This window comes from Rhipicephalus sanguineus, chromosome 2, assembly GCF_013339695.2.
Source record: "Rhipicephalus sanguineus isolate Rsan-2018 chromosome 2, BIME_Rsan_1.4, whole genome shotgun sequence".
Classification (NCBI taxonomy): domain Eukaryota; kingdom Metazoa; phylum Arthropoda; class Arachnida; order Ixodida; family Ixodidae; genus Rhipicephalus; species Rhipicephalus sanguineus.
In genome coordinates, this window is record NC_051177.1 from 217,149,215 (window position 1) to 217,167,852 (window position 18,638).

The 18,638-nt window shown below is 46.1% G+C and overlaps 1 protein-coding gene across 1 annotated transcript in view; it reads left to right on the plus strand.

The window, feature by feature from the left end:
- Window positions 1–18,638, plus strand: part of LOC125757307 (uncharacterized) — a 48,604-nt gene that overhangs the window by 19,656 nt on the left and 10,310 nt on the right. The window contains exons 2-4 of the mRNA XM_049412765.1: window positions 9,967–10,172; window positions 12,920–13,121; window positions 15,217–15,320. Of these exons, the coding sequence (XP_049268722.1) occupies window positions 10,050–10,172; window positions 12,920–13,121; window positions 15,217–15,320 (429 nt within the window). The 5' untranslated portion in view covers window positions 9,967–10,049. The remainder of the gene's footprint in view (window positions 1–9,966; window positions 10,173–12,919; window positions 13,122–15,216; window positions 15,321–18,638) is intronic.

Below are 18,638 nucleotides of genomic sequence, written 5' to 3' on the forward strand. Positions count from 1 at the left end.
TTCTAATAAGCATGTTTCATTCATCAGCTCAGCAGCTAAATTATAACAGTTTTGTAAAAGCGCATTGTGACGAATGTGCCTACACACACCACTGCACAGCCGAGAAAAGATGGAACGCGCGATGTCCCTGGAGCTAACATTTCGACATCAAGACTTATCGTCAGAGCAGCCTAACATGCACCTTTGAAATGAGCAGCGAAAAAACGAGGACACGATAAAAAGTTCAACTCACCACATAGCGCGTGCTGTACTTTTTCTCGTGTACTCCTTTTTGCGCTGCCCATTTCAAACATGCATGAACAATTCAAACTTGCCCAAATGTCAATTGTTCTGCAGCCTCACAAGTTATGCATAACATTTCACACAACAGGCACAACTCAAGAGGATAGCAACATGAATGTTCAAATTTCGCGAAGAGAGTGCCTACCATCATTTGTCGTAGTCAGGTACGTACTTCTGTAGCGGGGATACGGCAAAAGGACAGGTGTTGAGGGCACCCAGCGCCTGCGGGAAACAATTCGCGGTAAAACACTCGCTTATGTGTTCTTTTAACTGCGTTGGGCCCACCGTTCGAATATATTGTCTTCGAGTCGGTCAATCACCGTTCTTCAGAATTGCTTGAAAGCAGTATTTACGGTGAACCTCCCAATGCCAAAAAGGTCCGCAATGGTCCTGTCGCCGTCACTGGAATGCAGCTACACATGCCTACGGGCACCCTCTCTCTACGGAGATAGCTTCCCGCATGTTTATCGTTTGCACTCCTAGGAAGTCCTGCATGATTATACTAGCTATCGAAATGCCGTCGGCGACTCACGGAACCCTTGTTGGGTGTTCTTCCCCTCGATGGGGCAATCTGTCCTCAAAGCAACGCTCATTTCCCTGGAAGCCCCAGCGTTCTCTATGAACGCTGTCCGCCGCTGCCATTACCGCGGCAAATGCAACAGCACTTGCTTGCAGCCGCATTTCAATACCTCACGAATGACTGGTTTGCTCGTCCCTTTTAATGTTCAGCAGTCTTTCCTGATTATTATGCCTTACACGAAAGCAGAAATACGCTGCGAAAACGCTTCTCAGGACACCGCTGCAGCGGTGTCCTGAGGACACTGCTGCAGTCATATTGCACGTTCACAAAAAAAAAAAAAAATAAAAACTCTGCAGGTCCCATGCTTTGTGGGAATCGGTTTTATGCAAGCAGTCAACGAGTACTTCTTTGTTCCTTTTATTTTCGCTTTGAGCCAAGCGGTACGAGGAGGATGAGCGTGTTTTTGTAAGTGTAGTAGTTGTGTGCACGTAGTGGGCTTCCTCGGCACGTTGACAACGCTGGCGTTCGACGGGTAACTTATGGTCTGACGTAACGTCAGCACTCACGTTAGAACACATACGTCAGTATTATCGAAACGAAATGCACCTTACCGTGCGATGATATGAATATCGTACGTAACATTCGTTAGCGTATATCTCTGAGGTCCTGCAACGCCTATATATAGCTTGCTGAATCATAGGAATACGAATGTTATGTCTATTAGACTGCTATAAAAGCGGAGCTAACACTGGAACCAGAGACGTTAACCTGACATGACGCCTGTACCGTACGAGTACATATACAGCGTTTATTGCTTTCTTGTATAATTACATAGCCAGCACCACAACTCTAAATGACGTTACACCGGCATTACCCCTGCATACTGTCTTTTTCCAAAGCAGGTTCTAGCCCTGGCGTGGCTCTGTGGTGGAATACCTGACTACCAAGCGGAATGCTTAGGTTCAATTCCTGCCGGGATCCTAATTTTTATTCTTTGCATTCGTCGGGTCAACGCTTCCAATGCCGCTTTTTCTTAACGCTCTCGCATTTAAATCACCCATGTCTGTACGTACTAACCATTCCTTCGTAGATATTAACTGCCAATCACCTGTAGCGCACACCCGCACACCGCAGTCCGTGGTAAACGGGTATGTGCAACACGTGTCTGGAGGAAAGGGTTTGACGTCGTACGCGACAGGATTTTCCCATTATTCATGTTATGGTCAGACAGTCGTATTCGTCAAATCCTCTTAGCCTCCCTACCGATGTTTGTCTACACCAAGTTAAGGGGCGATCACAAGAGCGCCCGGACCTAGGTCGCTAGATAGATAGATAGAGGCGTAGATAGAAATGTTCAAAGTAGCTAGGGTTCACTAAGAAATGCTTCGCATTTAAAACTGGATCAGTAGGTTGCTCCGGTCTTGCCTTAACATTGTATGCGCCAGCTCTTCTTGAATAGTTACAAAACCGCACGTTTACATTTCAGCATCGTTGCTCTCCTGGTGGCAACAATTTTTGTACCACGTAATGTGCATATGGATATCTGTTTACACGGGCTGTGACTTCTTTTAAATGCGAATCATTTCTTAGCGAACCCTTTGTGAACCCTAGGTACACGCCATTCGATGTGTTGAATGTCATTAGATACAAAAAACAATGAACCTTCTCGTGTGACAAGGGCATGAGAGCAGACCAAATCATCACAAACGTCACAAACAAGCAATAGTTTAACGTTGTCGGTTTGAGGTATACCAAAAAAGAAAACGTAGGTCGCATTGAAAACGTTATAAAATTAATAAAGTTATTGCAATTCAATTCTGCGGAATAGCGCAAGATGGCGGAAAAGCCACATGGAACTTCATACGAATTTATTAAAAAGACAACTAGTTGCCGAAAAATTCTTGCCGGTTTGGGCATCGTACCCAGGACCGACGCCTTCTCGGGCCGTTGCTCTACCAAGTGAGCTAGCCAGGAAGCTAGCAGTATTGGCAGCGCGGGGGCGAATTCATCGACAACTCGATGAACATGGACAGATTATTCCATATCAGTTCTGCGTAATCGCGCAAGGTGGCGAAAGGGAAAAGAAAGAAAAATTGACAATGACCCGTTTGTAGAAAGTAAACTTATTTAATTACAACAATAGAGAGCTTTGTTCTACAATGAGTACAATGCGCAGGAACTATTTCCTCGTTGTTGTACACCTTGCTGATTTCTCCTCATTATTTAGACTGTTTCCTTTAGAAATGAATGCGAGGAGCGTGTGTTGAGCGCCAGCTGGTAAGACACTATGTGAACTTAAACTGCTATCGTTGTCTCAATCTACGCTGGTGTCTCGTCCCAAGAATAGTTTATGTTCACATAATAATTTCTCCAGAAAGTTGTTCGTTTTCAGATCATCTCGAGTAGTTTTAGAAGCGAAGCTGTTCTAGCTCGGCGTAATGTCATGACCCAAAACCTATCATCATCATGAACCGCTATGTGCCCCACTAGTGTGTACTAGAAGAGGAGAGTGCTCGGAACGAGATTCGAAAAGTGAAGCCATATACCTCGACAGCTGGTATGGTGGCGCTACCGCTCTCGCCCTCTGTCGGGCCAGCGGCGCACTGTTAGGACGGTCGCCTACGGGCCCGTCTGCGTGTTTCAAGGCGAATGCGACAGTTGCGGCGGCCGCTGTTCGCCAAGAACAGCAACCGCAGTTCTTTTTTTTTGTCTGCGTATACAAATACGCTGTGCTAACTTATGTTTATACTAGATGTTTTGCTTCCTGTCCTAAAAACCTCTCAAAATACAGCCGTTTAAAGCTGTAGCTGAAAAACCAGCATGCAGCGACTGTTTTTAACGTAAGCATTCAAAAAACTTCGTCCCCTTTTCGCCTCAAGCCATTCGAGAAAGACAGACCCCCCTCATACTTTTTTTCGCCGAAAACCGAATTGCGAGCCCTATAAAAAAAAGGGGGGGGGGAGCAGAGGAAACACAGCGCGGAAACAAGTTCTGTTCCGTCTCTTGGACACCACTCGGGGAACAGTACCCCCCCCCCCCCCGCCACACACACAAACACGCTCACAACACTCACAACGCGCGCACACACGCACACAGGCGCGCGCACACACATTTTTACAGACAGTAAGAAGTGCTGCAAGCGCCCATCAGTTCGTCACTGGTTGTCGTCTGCTAGGAAAGCGCATCGCCAGCCCGCGCGTGAACGTGAAGACAAGAAGCGCCGATCGTGTGTTGTTCTGCGGTTTCCGTAGGATTGAAAAACATGTTTCAAAAGGAGTTGTTCGTCGCTTGGTACGAAGTGCATGCGAGTGGTCAGTGTGTGGTCTTAAAGAAGAATTGATGTGCGTGATGAAATCTTCCCACATAATTGGGAACGGCATAGTGGAATTGAAAACCGTGGACTACGACGTACGAGTGGAGGTGAGCTTTTGATTTTTCAATGCTCTGCGTGTGCTGAGCCATATCGAACTCTTTTCATTCCCAACGAAGAGGACGCTGCAAATGCGTGTCTGATTCCGCACTGGCTGCCCCTGCTCGCCGTTCTGACTGGCAAAAAATCACGCGTAAGAGCAGAAGACGCAGACGAGACATTGCCCCTCTAGGTGGCCGTTGTCAGCCTGCTATCTTCCTATTTCTTTGTGACCTTGTAACTTTGCGTATACATTTAAAATAAGTAATAAAAAGTGAAAAAAAGGTCAAGAGAGTGAGGACACTTGCGGACGGAATTCGAGGCGTTGCTTACGCGCCGCACAGCTGCAGTAGAGTTGTCTTTCAACTTCGTGTGACTTCTGTGGTAACCAGCAGAATTTTAAAGCTAGTTGCTTCCGAACGGTGTTCCTACAGCTGTTGTGCTAGCCATGCACGCAGAAGTACGAAGAAATACCGGACTTCGACGACGTTTTCACGTCCTTTCGGCGAGGAGCCATGCGTTTCTACCGTGACTGCGCGCCCGGGAGCAACAAACGACAATTCCAACTTTCCCGCCGCGGGCGTCTGGTGGCGCTGCCTGTTCGGTTCAAAGCTGCAGCGCCCTAGGCCTATAGCGGCGTCGAGACGCTGGTGGCGCTGCGATCTTTAGACTGCAATGTGTAGTCGATGAAGAGTTGGCCCGGCTCTGCGAAAGTGGTGCACAGATAGACTGCCCACTTCCCACTTAAAAGACGTGGCTTCGAATTGTAGCTGTACATGAAGTTCTATTTTTAGGATCACTTGTATTCTTTTTCTTTTTAAAACTAGCTTTAGTTCCCACACATTGCTTCAAAAGTAACGTGAAATGTCAAGTAAAATATATTATTTCCCTGGCTTTCTTGTCTGCAGTTCTAATTAATGTTGTGTCTAGCAAAGAAAAACGAGCCCCTCAAATTCGTCTTCTTAAGTAAAATAGAAGAAATTTGACAATGAGCGTAATTATTTGCAGCCCACCGCGCGAGGTTCAACAAAAACGTAAATAAATGTATGAACTCCGAGATATTTGCGAATGGCAGTCTGGGCTTTCCTATGTTCTATGCGCTGCCCTTGTTTACCGGCCGCTGACTCGCAGCAAGAGAAAAACTGAAAGTAGTCGAGGTTCGGTCATCGGGAAACGGTGAAGGTTTGGATACTGTAAAAGCAGAGGCAGATCGGAGTTTATAACATTGATGGAATAAATTCATTTTCCGGCACTTCAATTGAAGGCCGTTGGCAAGTGCGCTTACTGCACGCTTACAGCACGCTTTAGGTCTGGTGAATTCCATGTGGTGGCGCTGCCAATAGTTACGCTCACTGTCAATTTTTTTTCATTTTACTTCACATTTCGCTTTACTGTTTTTGCCAACGTGTAGCAACTGAAGCGGGTTTCAAGAAACAAGCAAAAAAGAATACAAAACCAATACAGCTGTAAGCAGTATCACAAGTATCACCCACCATCTAGCACTGCAATTCCAACCCGGGTCTTTTATGTGGAAAGGGCATATCCTACCTTTGCACCACTTTGGTAGAGCCGCACGCATCTCTTCAACGACGCCACATTCCAGGCTACCGATCGCCGCGCCATAAGCGGCTTTACCCTCTTTTGCTTCAATTTCTGTGCAGTGGTGGTGCGGCCGTTCCGAGCACTCCCCCTTCCCTAGTACACTCTAGCCACAGAAGTGGGGCAACAGACGGGCGGCGTATAGCGGGGGGGTCAAAGAAAGATAGAAAGAAGGAGAGAAAAAAAAGAAAGAAAAAAAGAAGCTAAAATGGTTGCTTGGGCGAGTTGGTACGACATATTGGAGGGAAACAGCGCGAAAGACGAAGGACCAGGCAGAGAAGGACACAAACAGTAGCGCTGACTTACAACAAAAATTTATTCGTCAAACCACGCATTATATACCTGCGCAGTTGAAAACGAAAAGAAGAAACTAACAGAGACATCACCAAAAGCAAGCTAATTGCGCATGCAGTCATTCTGACAGATCAACAACCTCCTTTCCTGAGAAAGCAACTGAAGGTCTGCTCACGCATGCGTCACCCAGCTTAGCTATTTCCAAGGCCTCCAGTATTTCACGTGTAAGCTGGTCCCTATGACGCTTCACAACCGCACATAGAGGAAACTCAGGAACGCACCCACAATCTCGGCAATGAATGCCCAGGTGGCCAGACACTGTCGAGGAAACGCTGTAAGCGTGTTCCTTGAGACGCTCATTAAGACACCGGCCAGTTTGGCCTATGTATCGTTTACCACAGGACAATGACAGGGAATACACCACGCCTTGAACGCAGGGAACAAACTTGTTCCGATGCTTAGTCGTGCAGGTGCGGGTTTCTCTAGCTTCAGGGTTGACAGCCCTGCACAGGCTAGCCAGCTTCTCAGGGGCAGAAAAAACAACATCGACCTCACACCTGCCGGCTATCCTCTTCAGGTTATGGGCCACGCCGTGGATGTATGGAATAACTACATACTTCCTTTTTTTCTGGTCTATTTTCACGTATTTCAGCGAGCATCTCTGGGCTCATTTTTTGTTCCTTGAGCAGACACTCAGCCACTGCGGTCATAACGTGATACGGAAATCCAGCATTGTTGAGGCGTTCAACCTGTGTGTTAAAACTGGCCTGGATCTTGTGGTAGCATGACTTCCGCAAAGCGTGCGCGAAGCAGGCCTTCTTCAGAATCCTCAAGGTCCTAAGTTCTGAGTGGCACCGACAGGCTCGCTTTTACAAGGAGTGCCTGTTTCTTTCGCTGCGTGGTACTATGAGCCTGAACGGAAGCATGAAGTGGCGAGAACACCGAGACCTTGCTGATGCGACCGCTGAATTTCGCTGGAGATTGATGCTGACAGAACTTCGAGCTTCGTTGCAAAAGAAGCCTTCGCCAGGCAAGAACTCCGTTCATACTTTGGGTCAGGTGTGCCTTCCAGACAACATTCGTCGTGTGCTCGACAGGCGACCCAAGTATGCCGTTGAGCCTAAAAAGACAAGGGCGGAAATTCTAGGCCTCGTCAGGACTATTTCAAGGAAGGCACCGGATGACTACTCTGAGCGGTGTGTTTCGGAGGGTTTGGACGTTCTGAGCATCTACAAGGCAGCCGTTGGCAAGGTTCCTGTTAAGCAAGTCACGTCTTTCCTTAAGGATAATTCCTTTTCTCTACTAGCGTCAGATAAGGAAGGTGGCTTTCTTGTTCTTCCGAATGACCTATACAAAATCAAAGCGAGTGAGGCAGTTTCGTCAGTCTTTAAGTTGAAAGATAATGTTTATCTTTCTAAGGTTAAGACAGACGCAAAAAATCTTTGAAAAAAGCTAAATTTAGATAGTTTGGCGAAAACGATTGATGCTGGGAAAAAGCTCAGTTTAGCATTATTTTTCAATGCCAAGACGCACAAGGTCGATTGTCCTTTCCGAGTAATAGCATCTGAGGCCGACACGTGGAAAAATCGGTAGCACAATTCCTTCAGAGCAAATTAAAAGTGTTATCAATAGATGATACTTTCCATGCCAAGAGTTCACATGACGTAATTGCATATTTGAAAGATAATCACTTCGCTGGCTACCAAGCATGCTCGGTAGATGTTAAGGATCTGTATTACTCGTCGCCGCATAATAAGCTTCTTGTTTGCATCCGCGATTGCAATGAAAGTTTTGGTGTCATCGCCTATCAGAACATGACGGGCATTTCTGTGGATGGCTTTATGGAACTGCTTGATTTCTACCTTAGATCGACTTTTGCAACTTGGGACAACCACGTTTATCTGCAACGAAATGGAGTTTGCATTGGTTCCTGTTTGGCACCCATATTGAGTGATTTATTTTTGGCCAGCTTGACCGCACGGTCCAAAAATGTTGCCAAAGTATTTAGTTACGTTGACAATTTTCTTGTTTTGTTTGAAGCTGGTAGCTCCGCCGTGGGTACGTCAATGAATAATATTTTAGACGTTTTTCGTGAGTTCATGTCTCCTCTTGTTTTAACTCATGAAGTTGCAGACGGTGGAACAATTCGATTCCTAGATTTGAGCATTACCATAGATCGTGACCATGTTTGTTGGGAGTATGCTCCACGGGGTAGTAAGCCTTTGCTGCCGTTTGAGTCGGCCTGCTCTAAAGTTGTGAAAAGGGCAATAGTGAAGGCCTGCTTCGCGCACGCTTTGCGGAAGTCATGCTACCACAAGATCCAGGCCAGTTTTAACACACAGGTTGAACGCCTCACCAATGCTGGATTCCCGTATCACGTTATGACCGCAGTGGCTCAGTGTCTGCTCAAGGAACAAAAAATGAGCCCAGAGATGCTTGCTCAAACACGTGAAAATAGATCAGAAAAAAGGAAGTATGTAGTTATTCCATACATCCACGGCGTGGCGCATAACCTGAAGAGGATAGCCGGCAGGTGTGAAGTAGATGTTGTTTTTTCTGCCCCTGAGAAGCTGGCTAGCCTGTGGAGGGCTGTCAACCCTGAAGCTAGAGAAACCCGCACCTGCACGACTAAGCATCGGAACAAGTTTGTTCCCTGCGTTCAAGGCGTGGTGTATTCCCTGTCATTGTCCTGTGGTAAACGATACATAGGCCAAACTGGCCGGTGTCTTAATGAGCGTCTCAAGGAACACGCTTGCAGCGTTTCCTCGACAGTGTCTGGCCGCCTGGGCAGTCATTGCCGAGATTTTGGGTGCGTTCCTGAGTTTCCTCTATGTGCGGTTGTGAAGCGTCATAGGGACCAGCTTACACGTGAAATACTGGAGGCCTTGGAAATAGCTAAGCTGGGTGACGCATGCGTGAGCAGTCCTTCAGTTGCTTTGTCAGGAAAGGAGGTTGTTTATCTGTCAGAATGACTGCATGCGCAATTAGCTTGCTTTTGGTGATGTCTCTGTTAGTTTTGTATCTTCATCTTGTCATGTTTTGTTTCTTCTTTTCGTTTTCAACTGCGCAGGTACATAATGCGTGGTTTGACGAATAAAATTTTGTTGTAAGTCAGCGCTATTGTTTGTGTCCTTCTCCGCCTGGGCCTTCGTCTTTCGAGCTGTTTCCCTCCACGAAAGAAAGAAAGAAAGAAAGAAAGAGAGAGAGAGAGAAATAGAGAAAATCCTGGCGAAAAAAGAAATTCCTCACGAGGCGGCGGGATTCGAACTGGCGTACCCACAGTCTTAACCATTCGGCTATCCATCAACGCTCACAGAACACTGCATACTCTTGTATAGTGTCGTATAGCATGGGGGTAGGAAACTAAAGCGAGGGTAAGGAGGGAGTGGAGGAGGAGAGAGTGTAAAGCATCGCATATAAAGAGTGAGAAGGAGCGCAATAGAGACAAGGGAATGCAGAAAGACAAAAGAGGGAGATAATCAAATAGAGAAAGAGAAATAGAGAGAGAGAGGGAAAAAAAGATTGAAGGAAAGAAGAAGCAAGCGAGAAATAGAGAGAAAGTGACACAAAAAAAAACGAAAGAAAGAAAAAGAAATATAGAGAAAGAAATAGAAATAAAGGCAGACAAACAATGCGGGAAGTTCGCACTAATAGCACAAAGCTCGGCACAGAGAAGATGGTGGATCCTCAAGCAAAACGTAGCTATAACATCGCAAAACCTAACAAAACCAGTTACAACTTGGCAGCAACCGGCCAGCTTGGATGTGCCAAGCTTTGCACTACTTACTGCAAACTTCCCGCATTTTTGATAAACGTGAAAGAAGTGTATGTTTTAAATCCCGGGTGATTACTTTCTGCGCAGGTTAATTGCTGGGACGTTTGGATCGCACATTTCTTCAAGGGCATTGCTCAGCTTATCCTCTGCACTAATACAGTCTTGGTGAAATGCGAGCGAAGATTGAAGATGGTGTCGTGTATTCGCCATTCCCTGTGGCCGATATGCCGTGCTGTTCGTTCTATACCGCTGCCAAAGAGGCTCTCCACGATCAGCCTGACAAGCTCGCATTGGTAAGTCCATTCCCCAATTTCTTTCCTTGAGAACGAGGAAGATGTAAGTGTGGACCATGAAGCCGTGAATTTATTGAAATTAATATAATAGCTACCCTTCTGTGCCTTAAAGTAGCAATGCTTAAAGAAAGAAATTCAACAATGTTACCCATGTTTTTTCTTAGTATATATGTAGGAATAGGAATACAATGATGAGTTAGTAAAAGTGTATTTAACATGTAGTAAATGTTATTTAGCCATGTTTCGTTGAAATGTATACAGTAGTTGCTTCAATTCATTACAGTGAAACTTTAGCTATATGTTTTTCTCCGCTTCAATCAACTCCTTGAGTTATCAGACTCGGTGCGCGTTGCTTGAATTAGGGAAGTTGAGAGAGTATAGGGCAACAAATATGATTGTCACTTCCAGGGTAAATTCCTCAAATGCAAAAAAACCCACTCTTGCGAGAGCTTCTCAAGCCGGAACAAAACAAAGACGGGTAGCGACGCTGCAAACAAGTACGGGTAGATCTTCAACTTTATTGAGCGAAAGCGCTAGATGCCTCATCAAACGCGAAAATTGACCTGCGTCGGCGACGTCAACACGAGTGATGCGAAAAATTGTGACCCCGCCATATGATGTCATCATGACGACACAGATCCCCAAAATTTGCGGTGCCATCATGGCGTCCCTGTGACGTTACATGGTGACGAGATCACATGACATCAGCGATTGCTCAGAGGTAGGCCGATCCCGTAGGCTGTGTGAAAAAAGGTGATGTGCAGAAAACTTACAAAGCCTCTGATCCTGTAGGCATTGCAAAACTACGTTAGTTGCAGAAAGCTTTCTGAAGGGAGCGCGGGAGGTTCAATACTTCGGCTTAGAAGAAAAATGAGAGGATGGCTTTCGCTTTCGAGTCGACTGAGTCATTTAGTTTTGTCACCATTTCGCAATGACGCCACGTAATATGATACCGTCGGCTGAGGCCTGGTTAACTCTTGATCAGCAACCGAAGAATACAACGAATACCATTGGATGAAAACACTCGGCCACATGTAATGGTGCTCGCTATTCACAAAGGCCACCATAAAAAAATAATTTCGGTACTTTAAAGATCAGTACAGGCGCTGTTAATATCGCATAGACATTGATAGATAAATTTTGACTTGGATGTTGTTTGCTTAATTTATTTCATTTCAGCGAAATTAACAAAAAGGACTTTATGAAAAATACACAAGAAGGAAAATACAAGTACATTGTTCCTTTATGTCATAATCTATCGAACTTACTAAATCTGAAATAATCTCTATGTTTGCAAGATTTTGCATTTCTATCATCGCAACAGAAATAACATACTACGCATCTACGATAATTACGTATAGTTCCTGGAGTAAGAGCAAAGCTTCCAGTCAATCTAGTTCATACAAAGAACGATGCCCTTTGACACGCTTCAAAACCTATTCTTGTCGCCTAAATTGCGGTCCCCTTGACACGGCTGACCTGGTTATTCTCTGGCCCGTTCGCTCTTGAGAAAAGCTGCCTTTCTGTACGGCGGTCGCCTATGCTCGGCGCGATATGTTACCGTTTCTACATCCAATGTAGTGCTTACTCCATCCAACAAAACTTTCTAGCCACGTCAGTGCTTCACACAGTAGGCCATATATTTTTGGCGAGCCATTCCTAATATCACGTGTTCTTTCTCTGGTGTAGGTCGACGTCACTGTTGTCATATTATTGCGATAGCAATTATATGGACACTGTCGGAGGATTTTTGTTTTCGTCGTCATGTCTCGGATATGTATATGCACAAAGCAAAATAATACAGAAGAAAAAATTCTGAAGCACCCGACCGGGGATTCGAACCAGAGACCCATCGCTACCCAGCGTGCTACGTTAGACAACTCTACAACGCGCCATGTATCCGCCATGTATGCGCGGGGTGAAATAATGGCGACATATTTATATAAACCAGTTACTGCTGGTGGTACGCAGATCTCTGAGGAGCTTGAGCGTGTTTTCTATCACGCAACGCTCTTACGTATTCTTTCAATTTGAAAACTGCCCTTGAGACACGCATGACAAAGTGACTCCTTCCTGTACCCACTCGTGATGTGGAACGATAAAAAGGAACACCGGGCACATTTTGCGTCAGATGGCCGCGTGTGGCAGGAGACGCGGAGGAGTCACTCCACGCGGCGCTGTTTAAAAGACAAAAGAAATATCTGAGAGCGTCTGATTCTCCATTCTCGACACTTGCAGCGCGTTGCTCAAGCACAAAGACGTAACAATTGTGTCATTTGTTAGTTCACGCTTGTCCTTTGTATACCTGTGCGTTCTTTTCGGGTGTCCTTTGTGCTCCAGCGGTGGGTTGCAAGAATCGAGCTGCTTGTCGCTCTTCGTGTGACATTACAATTTCTGGCTATCGCATTCATTGCTTCGCCTTTACCGCGAAACTGTGACTTTTTATTGAAACCGCAAATTAAGTCGTTATGCGAAGGCACGCAACATGAGGATAATACGACACATGAAATGTAGCGCTGTGCATTAAAATAGGTAATTCGTAAGGACCCTTCCATCGATGATTCTGTCCGTATGTCCAGTGCTTATAACCGCCTTGTTAATCGAAAAGAGTACTTCTGCAGTAGAGCGAACAGGTGAAAATATGGTACGAGGTGACTGCAGTACCTGATTTGTGACGAGATGAAAGCATTTTTCTGATGTCCCACAAGCAATACAATATGCATACCTAATGCAAGACTGAAACGCAGGCGGACGGCTCTGTCTCACTAACCCGCAGAGGCCTCTTCGTGCTCATGCAAGCCTATGGAGCAGGTTTCCAGAAGCATGGTGTAAAACCTGGAGACAGAATCTGCGTGCATCTCAGCAACAGTGTGCGCAACTTTGCAGCAATGTGGGGCTGCGTCTTCGCTGGTGCAAGCGTCGTGCTTGCGAAAACATCTCTCACCGCACGTGAGTACTAGTAAGCATTTCATTGACGTTGTTCAGTTTGCCAACCACATCCTTTCGCACGCATGTAGAGCGCACACTAGCAAAGTGTAATAGGCGAAGCCGCTAAGCAACAGCAGAGGTGCGATATAGCTTCTTCCTTATTACGCGGACGCGATTGCGGCTGTTCTCCATAAGAGCAGAGCTAAGAACAATGCGCAAAGCTGCACTCCTGGAAAAACTGTAATGACGCAAAGAAGACGGGGACGAAGCGAAGACACGAACAGAGTTTACCCGACAGTAGCCTTGACGTAGCTGTTGCAGAATTAACTAACACCTTTTTAAAGGAATCTGGCGGACTGGATTCACTTCGGAATTGCCTCAAGACAATTCCATTCAATTTCTGAGTGTTAAACTTAGTTTCACGAAGGACCACCTGTGCTGGATGTGTAACCCTAGGACTAAGAAGAGCCTTTTGCCGTATGACGGCGCATGTTCTAAGCTAATCAAGAGAGGTATATTTATCACATGCCTCAATTCAGCTTAAATGAAGTCATGTGAGCACCGTCTTTTGACGGGATTTAGTAATCAGATTAACAGGCTGAAAGACGCTCTATTTCCTCCCTCCGTTATCACGGGTGAGTCCGAAATCGTCTTGCAGAAGTTCAAACGTGGAACAAGAGTGCAGGAGCCAAAAGAAAAAATGAGCACGCACGTAATTCCTTTCGTTCACCGGCTCTCCCACAATATAAAGAAGATCGCAGCGAGATATAGAGTGCGCATTGTGTTTTCCGCTCCATGCAAACTGGATACGATTTGCCCTTTGATGGCGAATAAGCAGCAGGCTGCTTGCTCCAAGAAGCACGCCACGCGATACACCGAGTGTGTCATCAATGTGATATATAATATTCCCCTAAGCTGCGGTAGGGTGTACATCGGCCAAACAGGCCGGTGTTTCAACGATCGTGCAAGGGAGCACCGCTTCGTGGTCAGCAGCAACATGGGCGGGCTCTTGGCAGACCAATGCAAGCGCTATGTTGTGCGCCACACTTCAGCCAAACCACGTTTCTAAGGACCGCAAGCAACCGCATTGAAAGGGAGATAATTTGAGCGTTTCTAATAAAAGGGGCAGGCAGTCAGTGCGTTAGTGCCCCATCACTAGATCTAAGTGAGAAAGAAGCCATCTCTTTGAAAGATAGCCTTTAGACATGTAGAGTTGAGATCGTGCGATGTTCATTTTGCCTCTCACTAGGGTCGGCACGTGTTCTTAGGTGCTGGCATGTTTTCATATTTCGCGTTAGTGCAGTTTCCGGCGCATGGCTTGACTCTGTATGAGTGGCTCATGATGAATTGTTAGCTCTGCCATGTTTCTATTTCTGTTATAGGATTTCCTTGTTCGGCAGCCTATATAAATATAAATATAAATATAGAATATAAAATATAAATATAGTGGGCGAAGTCAGGCTGATGATGACGAAGTTTAGGCAGTGCAGTGTCAGTGCGTGTCTCGTGGGAACATTGCTTTTGGTGCACACGAAGAATTTGTTCAAAACGGTCACATAAAAAAAATTCGGCAGATCCCACGTACCGCGGGAATCGATGTCATGCGAAGCACACGCGTGATGGTGATTGTGGCGTAATTGTTCACATTGAGCGAAACGTTACGGAATGAGGCTAAAGAAATGTGTAAGTGGTATACGCACACTCATGTGTTGAAGAGTTGCATATGTATTGTTTTCCCGGAGTGTCGCTGAACGAACAAAGCGGATCATCGCACACGTTAACGAACGGAATAAGGCAAGGAGGAACGGCCTGTTAAGAGTTGCGTGCACGAAATGTAAGAGGCGACATGTACAGTCTCGCGATATATGTCTGTATCATCTCGGGCAGTTGCGAATGTGGTCTCTATTAAATGACCTTTAAGGAAAACCCTTGTACACGCACACAGAAGAACTACCGAAACGCGCAAGCGCCGTGAAAGACATAAGCGTGACTGTGTGATCTTTCTAGCGACCCTGAACGTTACCAGTGAGTAGCATAGGATGCATGAGAGCCATTATCATGTTATGCAGAACAACAGAAACCGAGCTTATCCCACTATATTTCTCATTTGTGCCAGGTGAACTGCACTACCAACTGAACGACAGCGACAGCACTCACATACTCACGGAGGACACTTTTGCTGAAAAATCACTCTTGGCGGCATCGTCACTTCAACTAAAGGTAACAAAACAAAACGCAGTCTATGAGATTTCTATGTCTAGGAAAGAGTTCATTTTCCAGCTATTTAATATCAGCTAGTTTCATATTTACTAATCACAGTGCAGTGTGAATATCGGCATTCGTTTGTGCAAAAAGGTGCAATCACCTTCTCGGCACATACACCCGTGCGAATAATATCGATGTCCAGGGGTGTAGCAAAGGGAGGTTCAAACCCCCCCCCCCCCAGAAAATTTCCAGTTGTGTTTGCCGCATATATACACGCACACACACAAACACATGCACTAACTTACATAAAGCATCGCTGAACCCCCCCCCCCCCCCCATCCGAAAAAAAATTCTGGCTACGCCCCTGCCGGTGTCACACCGGCACTTTTAATGGCGACCAGCGCCGGTCCGGAATAAGCACGACCCGGATCAGGTGCTGCTACGCGGGCATTTGTAATCGCGATCAGGCGACATCGGCATCAAGACTATCGCGATCCGCGCATCGGGAACTGGTTCACAGATCGCGATTTCGCTGACGTCTGGGCTTTCTGGCCGAGCGTGTTGAAAGCATGAAAACTAGAAAATCGAGCGTTCAATAAAAACGCATTTAAAATGTCAGTTTTCTATAAAAAGAAGAATTTCTAAACTGTTTAAATTAAAAAAATATCTGAAATTTCGCATATTCCGTAAATTGGTATTGACCCCATGCATTTATGAGAGAAGCAGACGACAAGCAGACGACCGTTGTCACAGTGCATGCTTCGACTGCCGCACCGTTGGAGCAGTTGGATCACCTCGAAACAAATGGATTATGAGTGTTGCCAGCTTTTCCACTGCGTCGCAGCGTACGAGCACTTCGTGGTCGAATGAAGAGGCCTGTGCATTAATGGAGCGCTGGCAGGAGCGGCTGGGAGACTTGAGGCTCCAGAAGCGAAACTCTGACGCGTACAACGAAATTGCCGCTTCGCTGCGACTGGAAGGCTACGAGTGGGTGCCGTCAGAAATAAAAGTGAAGATTAAGAATCTCACACAGCAACACAGGTAAGTGCAATGAAAACTGTATCGAATGATAGCTTTCTGAAATTATTTTTGTGGGGGCACGCAAAATGTTTGATGCTCGTGCGTTTCTTGCACGAATGACATTGCTAATAAAGGCCTCTATAGAAATATCGTACGCTGATTTTTTGTCAGTGGCATGTAAATGTTCACTGTTATTTCGAGTGTTAGAGCACGTGCATATATACCCCTATTTTGAACCTCAAGGGGCGAAAATATGGTGAAGCTCACTTGGTCACAGCCGCATCATGTAGCCACATATATCAGCTGGGGAGTTTACGCTATAGGTACAGTCTACTCTTTAATTTTACGCACTCAGTTATTCTTTGTGCAGACACTGCGCGAACACGTGACAAACTACTGGATCAGGTTCAGTCGAATGGCCCTACTTCGAAAAGATTCGTTCCTTCTTGGGATGCCTCCCGGTGAACGACGCCACGCTCGTGCAGGAGACAAGCTGCGGAGAAGGCACCACTGTGGAAGAGGCATGTGCAATATGATTTGCCTATTATTATTGCATGTCAAGAAAAGTGTACGACATTAGACCCTGTGTACGCGAGTTAGCGATGGACAGGGTGTATACGAAATATTTTCAAATGTACAGAATTAATGGACGAGACATATATTTTAACGCGCATTGTTTTTCCAAACATTGTTATTGAATTTTGACCAGCCAGTGAACGTCGATCTTGTTTCCCTCTGGCTTTTTTTATACAGCTCATCACCGGGTTGGTGTGCGGTGATCGCCAGAAAAACTAGGGAACCGAGAGAACCACCGTCGGAAGTAGCATCCGCTAGTCGTCCAAGATACCAGCTACGGCACAATGCAACCAAGAGGCACTGCCTCAGAATTTGCAAGTGCTTTGCTCGCAGAGCAGAGGAGCATGCGGGAAAGCTGCACACGCCAAGGAAATGCAGTTGAGGCAACATCATCTGAAGCTCCAAGAAAAAACGGTGCATGTTATAGATAAATTTTTTTAGTAGTTGCAAACGGCCCTGTATTATTAAATAATAATAAAAAAGAAACAAATAAACACACCCCAGTGCCGCCCTCTGTTTGTGGTACTCTCAAAGCGCACTTCTACTCCCCCTACGGCGCTCTCGCATGTTTCTGGTTGTTCGAACAGCGAGGCATGAACGTCGGAGGTCCAGTGCTGCATCGGGCCTTCGCCCAACTCCTCGCAGATGAATGTGCAGCATGCACGAGTTACTGTCGGCGCATTGTCAATCTTGCATTCCATGCGCTTCATTGTGTATCTAAACCGCGTTTTCAGCCGCCCAAATGCATTCCCCACTACTCTTCTGGCTTTCGATAGTTGATAATTGAATGATTTAATCTCCAGGCTGAAGCATGCGCCGTGACTGAAATGTTTGATAAGGTGCGCCGTCAAATGAAAAGCTTGCTCACACAAGATGACAGGAGGGACCGCCTGTCCAAAATTGTCTACAACAGCCATCTGGAACAATTGTCCTTCAATGCACTCGCCAGGCCAGACCACTCATATATAAAGGCGTCGTGGCAGCGACCGGGCGATCCAACGTTGACGTACGGGAACCAGTAGCGATGGTCCACCAACGCGAGCAGCCCCATGCTGTATCTGCAGACAGTATGATGGCGCACTTCGAGAAAGCACCAAGCCTGTAACGGATTCCATTTCCCAAACGCTGGCACATGATTTATTTTTATCCTCACCTGGGCGGCGCAAGCGCTAAAGCGATATTCCATGCAGTTGCAGAACAAAATATAAAATTTTATTTGTCTTGATTTTTACGACCCAGCGAGTCAATTTATTGCTACGTTCACCGAAATAAATGTACAGAGTGCTTCATGTATTCTGTGTTTGTGTGAATGTGTGCACATGCATGCGCACTAAAAATACTTACCACCCTTTTTAGTTGTATTAGTCTTTTGCGAATTCCTTCGGTGGCGACACGGAAAGCGGCACCCGTCAAGGGCGCCCACCGTCTGCGGGAAGTCGCCGACTGCGCTGGATTCCTGTCTGTGGGCGGCCATGCCGTCTGCTGTTGGCATCTTCAGCCACTGTCTCAGCCACTGTCTTCAGCTATATACAAATTCTCTGTATATGGTATTCACTGTGGATCGCCCGATGTCAAAATAATTAGCAATAAATCTGTACGCAAGCAAAGCTTGTAAAGTGCCACATCAACACTCTTTTTCCCCAGATATTTCTTGGCGCATCGCAGTCGCCTGACGCTGCATTATAAGCCGGTAGGAATCCACGAGGTATCGAAATGTTCCACTCGATACGCGAAAAG